General features: G+C 35.8%; 1 protein-coding gene across 1 annotated transcript; it reads right to left on the bottom strand.

Annotated features, from left to right (window-relative positions):
- Positions 1–1,118: 1,118 nt before the first annotated feature.
- Positions 1,119–6,956, bottom strand: LOC141590327 (protein FAR-RED IMPAIRED RESPONSE 1-like). Its single transcript, XM_074410925.1, has 8 exons — positions 6,854–6,956; positions 3,683–3,834; positions 3,141–3,273; positions 2,854–2,990; positions 2,113–2,620; positions 1,769–1,883; positions 1,562–1,649; positions 1,119–1,229 (listed from the first exon to the last, which is right to left on the bottom strand). Exons 1-8 carry the CDS (start codon positions 6,954–6,956, stop codon positions 1,119–1,121), a joined length of 1,347 nt encoding a protein of 448 aa, XP_074267026.1.
- Positions 6,957–7,797: the final 841 nt, after the last annotated feature.

Below are 7,797 nucleotides of genomic sequence, written 5' to 3'. Positions count from 1 at the left end.
CTTCAAATATTGGCATTTGAGGGGTATTTATAGAGAAATGGGTGGTTGTGTGTGTTTTGAGCGACGTGGCCGCATGGGCTACTCAAAGAGGCGCGAGCCATTTCGCGGGTCTTCAAGCTGTCTTGTCACTATCACGCAATTGAAATCATGATTTGTTCTATCCTATGTTTTGGATAGCATGATTTCTACTTGACCATTTAAGTATTCCGGGAATACTTAACATGGAAGTTTTGAGAAGTTTGTTTTTTGTGTTTGACTCGTTGTTGAAGTCGGGATTTGAATTTTTGAGTCGTTTTGGTCCAGTGTCATTTTTGACTCTAGTTAGTGTCATTGCGACCCCGTCGTCGTGCATAAAACACTCCAGGTACTTTTGAAAAGTTTTGAAATGTTTTTTTTTCGAAACCGATTTGAGTTTTCCGACGTATAGTCATACAAAACTGTCGATTAAACGCTGCGATTCCTAAGCATGTTGTAGTCCGATAATCATCGGGTGTTTATTGGAGACTCGACAGATACTGGGTATCTACAAAACTATTTGTATTTTAGTTGGCAATAGTGAAACTAATGTCTGTAATGTTTTCGGTCTTTTGTGGACATGTCGGTCAGTTGTTATGATAATTGACAACAATTGAAATTGATATCACACTGGAAGTATAAATGTGTCATACACATGAAAGTGCCATTGAATGTGTGAGGAAAGGTTAGATGTGATTAGATCGCAAGTGTAAATGTGACGATATTCAAAGTGTGAATGTGCCATTTACATGAAAGTTTCATTGAAAGTTAAATGCGGTCAGATGGGAAAGTGTAAATGTGATTAAATGGGAAGTGTAAATGTTATCACACTGAAAATGTAAATGTGTCATACACATGAAAGTTTCATTGAAAGTTAAATGTGGCCAGATGGGAAAGTGTAAATGTGATTAAATGGGAAGTGTAAATGTTATCACACTCATAGTGAAAATATGTCATACACATGAACGTTTCATTGAATGTGAAGGAAAGGTTAGATTTGATTTAATTATAAGTGTAAATGTTACTTGAAATAACATTGTCAATTCAAATAACTTCATGTAACACAATGTTTGGCAATCCAATAAAACGGAGACATTTTGGTCTTATGACAGTGTAACTCTGACGCTTTGACTGGGTAACTTTGTTACTTTGTTACTCAAAGTTACACCAAGAGCATTTGAAAGTGGCGCTGCCATGAGACCAATTCCTAATCCCTGGTTCCAGTGATAGCACATCAAAATTCAAAGTTACACATTCAAAATACAAAAGCTACATTATCACTGTCGTGACGTCTATTCTTCTTCTAATTCCAACTCTTCCTCCTCCTCTCCTTCATCTTCTTTTTGGTCAGATGACCCCTCGCATAATGGTGTTTGTTCTGAAAAGGGGTTTGGGCAGTTCATCTAGTTGTGATTTGTATTCTCTTGCAATTCTTACACTTGCGTTTGGGTTTTCTAGCTAAGGCCAGTGCTTTTGTTTTGGTTGACAACATTGTTTTTCCGCTACCCTTATTTTTTGAATTCTTAGGTGGGAATATCGTCACCACCTCACTAGCCGTACAATGCAGAATTTTCTCCATTTGTTGATTTTTATTCAACACTTCCCCTAACGGTGATGGCTTATCCTTAAATCCCCTAATATAGCGGAGAAGCTTTCAACATCAGACACACCTTTGCCTCGAAGGAGCCCTACGGTCTAATGAACCTCCGACCACATTATTGGCATTGCAATTTGTTTTCCATCGATGATTTACATGTTGTCTGTCCCTTCACCATTACAATTGAACATCCGGAATCGGAGACACTCTTCCGTCCATCTTTTTACAACATAATCGTCTGGTATAGTCTTCATCCCACGTCTGGTATAGTCTTCATCCCATTTGCTGAAAATCAAACATTGTACAACTGCACCTTGCTTTACGTGTACCTGGGTCATCAGTTAAGGCTATCATGTCAGTGTGAATGTTACAAACAATGTAAGTGTAAATGTGTTTGTATTGAAGTATATGTAGAATGTAAGTGTAAATGTCATTACATGTAAATGTCTAATGTAAATGTAAATATAAATGACAGCAAGTAATTTGTAATCCGTAATTACCTGGACTGTTTGCAACTTCAAAATTCTTTCCCCTAGACGAATCTTTGACCGTAGTTACTTCTAGCTCGTCTCTCTCAATGAAACCTCTGGTTCTACATGTATCAACTGAGTATATGTCTTCTTCCTTGAAGGTGTAGAATGTTGAATAGGTGCATACCTTTGCACCATGACTCTCTAACGCCAGATGTGTTGACGTCTTCGGGGATGAGTGCTTATCATTGTTGTCAAGCTGCTTTTGTGTATGTCTTTGTTGGTCCATAGCGCTCTCAAAATGCATCCAAAACTCAACCAATGTTCCTGATTTATGCTCAAACCTCTTAAAAAAGCTATTTTCGCTCTCTGATCTTTGAGTTGTCCTCACAACAGACGCCATCTTCAAGTCTCTGCAATGTGCCATTACCCACTGTCCTCTAATAGCATACGTGTCCGCAAACCAATCATTGGCAATAAGACCATGCTCTTCAATAATTTGCTCCCAGATAGCAACGAATTCTGCTGCTGCAAGCTCCTCGTCCCATAAAATGTCATTAAGTTACCCCATGAAGTCAGAATAATCACTCCTAAAGACACCAAACTTACTAGGCACTTTGTTCATTATATGCCACATACAAAACCGATGTCGTGCTGTCTTGAAAACAAGAGGAACGGATTTTATAATACCCGGTTCCTGATCTGTAATTATGTACTGGGGTTCCTCCCCCCCCCCCCCCCCCCTATTGCATGTAAAACTCGGCTGAAAACCCAATTAAATGACTCATAATCTTCCCTTGCAATTAGAGCCCCACAGAACGTCACTGATCGTTTATGCTGATCCACACCGCTAAACGGTGTGAAAACCATAGAATACTTATTTGTTGAGTAAGTTGGGTCGAATGACACTGCATCACCAAATACCTTGTAGTTCTCTCAGACAGTACTGTCCGCCCATATAGCCATACGTAGGCTGCCATCATCGTCAATATCGTAGTCAAAGTAGAAACCTTTTCTTGTTTCAGTCATTTCCTTAAAATGGTCTACGAACTACTGACCATCACATTCATGAATGAAATATTTAACATCCCTATGGAAGTTCTTAAAATCATTTAAGCTTGCTCCAATGTTTTCGAATCCATTCACGTGTTCATTGCAGATTTCGTAGGTCCTTGTTGCTCTTATCTTCAGCTGTCAATTAATAAAAAATATGAAATATATAACATGAATGGATTTATTGAATTAGTATCGACAGTGATGATATATTACTCACCCTTGAGTTCAAAACGATTATCATCTTGTGATAATCTGTTATGTTGCGCGACAATTTATGGAACTCTCTGTCCTTAAGTGAGATAAGCTCGTGATTGTGACCCTCGTGGAATCGGTCTATTAATAGAACATCATTCTTCATATATAGTCTTATCCTCGCTTTACACCCCACTCTAGTGACTCTGGTTCTCCTCTGTGAATTCTCTCCAACTAGTTCGTCACTGTGTTCTTTATTTGGCGCCTTGTGAGTAAAACCTTCTCGATTTCAAACAACAAGCTTTGACTTTATCTCTCTGCCACGCCACTTTTTCGTTGTGTACCTGCGCACATTAAACCCACAAGCAATGGCGTATATCTTATAAAATGTTACCGCGTCCTCAATCCCCCCAAACTCATGCCCGATAGACGGTGTAAACCTCTTTTCAACCTCCCTGCACAATTCCTGCCTGTCATGCTGCACTCCATTTTTGTTAAGTGAATCTGTAAATAGGACATGTTAATACAGTTCACAGAGTGTAAATGTTAAATGAAAGTGCAAGCGTAAATGTTTTAAGATATGAAGTGTAAGTGTAAATGTCATCAGATATGAAGTGTAAGTGTGAATGTTTTTAAACAATCCATTTATCTCAGAGTGTAAATGTAAAGAGAAGTAAAGTGTAAATGTCAAATGCAAGTATAAATGTTTTCAGATATGAAGTGTAAGTGTGATTGCTGGAAGAAGTGGAAGTGTAAATGTCATCAGATATGAAGTGTAAGTGTGAATGTTGAGTATTAGTATAAGTGTAAGCGTAGATGTAAATGTTAAGAGGATAGAAGTGTAAATATTATCATCTGGAAGTGTAAACGTCATCAGATATGAAGTGTAAGTGTGAATGTTAAGCGTAGATGTAAATGTTAAGAGGATGGAAGTGTAAATGTTATCATCAGAAAGTGTAAATGTCAAAGGTAAGTGTAAATGTCCCAGATATGATGTGTAAGTGTAACCGTGGAAGTGTAAATGTCCAAAAGTGAAAATGTAAATGTAAATGTCCCAAAGTGTAAGTGTAAATGTCATCAGAAATGTAGTGTAAGTGTGATGTTCTAAAAGTGTAAATGAGCAATATCAGTGTAAATGTCAATAGATGTGAAGTGTAAATGTGATGGTCTGGCAACAATTACGGTTATTTCATAACAATAATCCATCCTATTGGTGGTCTGCAATAATCACTTCATCCTATCAATAATCCAAATTAAATCCAACCTAAACACCATACCTTCTAATAACGAACTAGATGGTATTTTATGGTGTTTTTGTGTATCAAATAAACCAAGCTTTTGATTCATCACTTGAAAATATTACCATAAACTTCACATATACCAACTAGGTTGCCCAAAAACTATCAAATATTCCAACATAAACTTAAAAAAATATCAACTGGTTTGTTATTAGAAGGTATGATGCTTTAGTTGGATTTGATTGAGATTATTGATAGGTTGGAGTGATTATTGCAGACCACCAATAGGATGGATTATTGTTATGAGATAACCCTTTTTTAAATACTTCATTAATAATGTAAGTGTAAATGATGTCAGATTTGAATTTTGATTGTGATGGCCTTTAATTTGCATAGTCTAATACTTACAATTTCAAAAAGTGTACACACATTATGAAAAATAATCAGAAGTGAAAACTGGAACAATCAAAATTAAGTTTCATATCAAAACTCAAAACTGAAACAATGAAACCTCATTTTCATATGAAATTGAAGCAATTTCAAAAATGCAACAGTGGTATTATTTGTACAATTTTAAAATATTATTTGTACGATCTCAAAACACATAATCAACATTAAACGGAAAATATTATTTCAACAATCTTCATATGAAAATGGTGATGTAAACTATAAATTAAATGCAAGTGCCAGTGCCAGTGTAAATGTAATTGTTAAGATAAGGACAGTGTAAATGTGATGGTCTGAATGTGTAAATGTCCAACTTAAGTGTAAATGTTGTCAGAATTGAAACTTGCATAGTCTAATACGTTGAAAGCTAGAACAATCAAAATTCAGTTTCATATCAAAACTCGATACTCAAAACTGAAATCTAATCTTCATTTAAAACTCAGCATCAAATTTCAAAAGTGTAACTGTGAATTATAATCTTTCAAAAGTAATGATAAGATACATTGAACTGAAAATATGAAAACGGTGACTGAAAATAATAAATATAAAATGAAGAAATATCATTGATGCCATCTATAATCTGCATGTCTGCGATGATTTTCAGGTTTTAAAGAGAATTGTAGCTGAATTTTGAGCGTCAAATAGAGAAACGCAGGTTTAGAGAGAAGAATCGTAGATAGAAGGTGGATGAAGAAGTGTGTCAAGAAAGGAATTAGGTAGGTGTTGATAGATAGTACAGAGGATATAGAAATTATCTCGTGCGCACTTTACTTGGGAAGAACAATAATCAGACAAAGGGTTCCTCTTTCCTATCTAAGCTTTTCCCTTCTTTTTTCGCCTATATTTTGTAAACAATCTCAACCTTAGATGTTGTCCATCTAAAGGTCCTTATAAGGACTTAAGGACTCAAAAGATGCAATGGACTCATAAGAACTCCTCCATATATATAAAGAATTAGGATCAAATGAGTCCACCTTCCGTAGGTGAGTCCATGTGTCCTAATCTTAGCCATTAGATTATAACAAAATCAATGGCTAAGATTACATCTTAAAATAAATGGCCTATATAAAACTCAAAAAACCCTAATTCAATTCATTTTACCACCTACCACTTCTCTCTCTTCCTCCATTTTTCACTCTTCGTCTCTCTCATCCCTCACTCACCAACCAACCCACCTTACAACCACCGACAACAACCACAACAGTTGTAACACCCCCATTTATTCAGGAGCCTTTAGCTAGACATTCCCAAACAAATAGAAATGTTACCATCTCGGTTTCCCGAGGTAGTGAATAACAAAGTACAACAAACCAAAGTACTTTAAATTAAAACTTTAATGATTACATATGTTTTACAATTTTGATCAACTAAGACTTAATATAAAATAATACAACTCGCAGCGGAAATTAAATAAGTGATATAACTACATTTGTGATCTAGACTCCTGCAGGTCCGAAAGCTCACACGCCCAAGCTCCTCATATCCAGCTAACTCAAAAACCTGCTATTTAAATGTGCTCCCCATTTAACCGGAAATATTAAATGGTTCACCACAGAACGTCATCAATTAAAGCAGACATCAATTTTATTTTGACACAGAAGCAAACACGTCAACCAATGGTTGAGTAGGAATAGCTAAACAACAACAATAAAAGAATACAAGACAATATCAAATGCAAATGCAATGCATGCTCATGATCAATCCTCCGACGCTCCCGTTCATCCCGCCAATCCCTGGCCAGGGTAATCTCAATAACATCCCAGAGACAAGTCTGTGAGAACCCGACTGGGGAAAACAATGCAAGTGCTCATGATATGATATGCAAACAATATACTTACCATCCCGGATATGAGGTGGGGAAACCAAATCAATATAAGCATCTCGATCACGAGTGAGGTAGTCAATAATCAAATCATCTAGGTCACAAGTCGAGGTAGTCATTAAACAATATATCTCAATGCAACCAACCAACAATCATATATCATCCATCACAATTCCAAATAATTCAACCAGTAAAATTAGATAATACCATTCAAGTAAACATTAAAGTGATTGAGTAGCTATCCTACCTGTATAGCAAAGCGGCTCAACAAAATCCAAATAGCAAAGCACATGAATCCAAGCAACAAAACCCGTCTTACAAAAGCGTCACCAATTAACCTTAAGATGAAAAAAGATGAACAAACTCTTTATCTATCTAGTCTCCTTCTCTCTCTATATATATATTTTATGTTTTGTGAAAGTGAATAAAAGTTGTGGTTTGCTATTGTATATATAGTAGTAAGGTAGTATCGTTTTAGGAAAGTTTATAAGTCGTAAGATATAATAAATTATAATAAAATATTTATGGCAGGTAAAATAAATAAATAATATTAATAATCATAATCATAATGATAATCATAATCATAATCATAATCATAATGGGGTATAATATTATATTATTAGGAATACAATAATTAGGTGCGAAATTATGAAACTAATTAGCGCGTAACATCACTCAGCGAGTTCAGCTTTGCGCACTGATTTTCAAACAGCTGTCATTTCTTCGTTACTGATCGGAATCAAGCTTGTGACCATGCGTTGGAAAGCTAAGACAATAAGCTTTCACCTCAAATTGGAATCACCCTCATAGAAGCTGCAAAACTCTAGATATTCCCGTTCCAAATTACCCCTAAAACAAGTGATCATACTTCAGTAATTGGCACATTTGTGCAAGCTTTCTATTAACCTTTCATAGTCTACCTTGTACTTTAGACACACACAAAGGTCATATAACCATAAA

Source organism: Silene latifolia, chromosome 7 (genome assembly GCF_048544455.1).
Source record: "Silene latifolia isolate original U9 population chromosome 7, ASM4854445v1, whole genome shotgun sequence".
Taxonomy (NCBI): domain Eukaryota; kingdom Viridiplantae; phylum Streptophyta; class Magnoliopsida; order Caryophyllales; family Caryophyllaceae; genus Silene; species Silene latifolia.
Note: the sequence above shows the minus strand (reverse complement) of the source record. Positions and strands in the feature narration are given on the sequence as shown.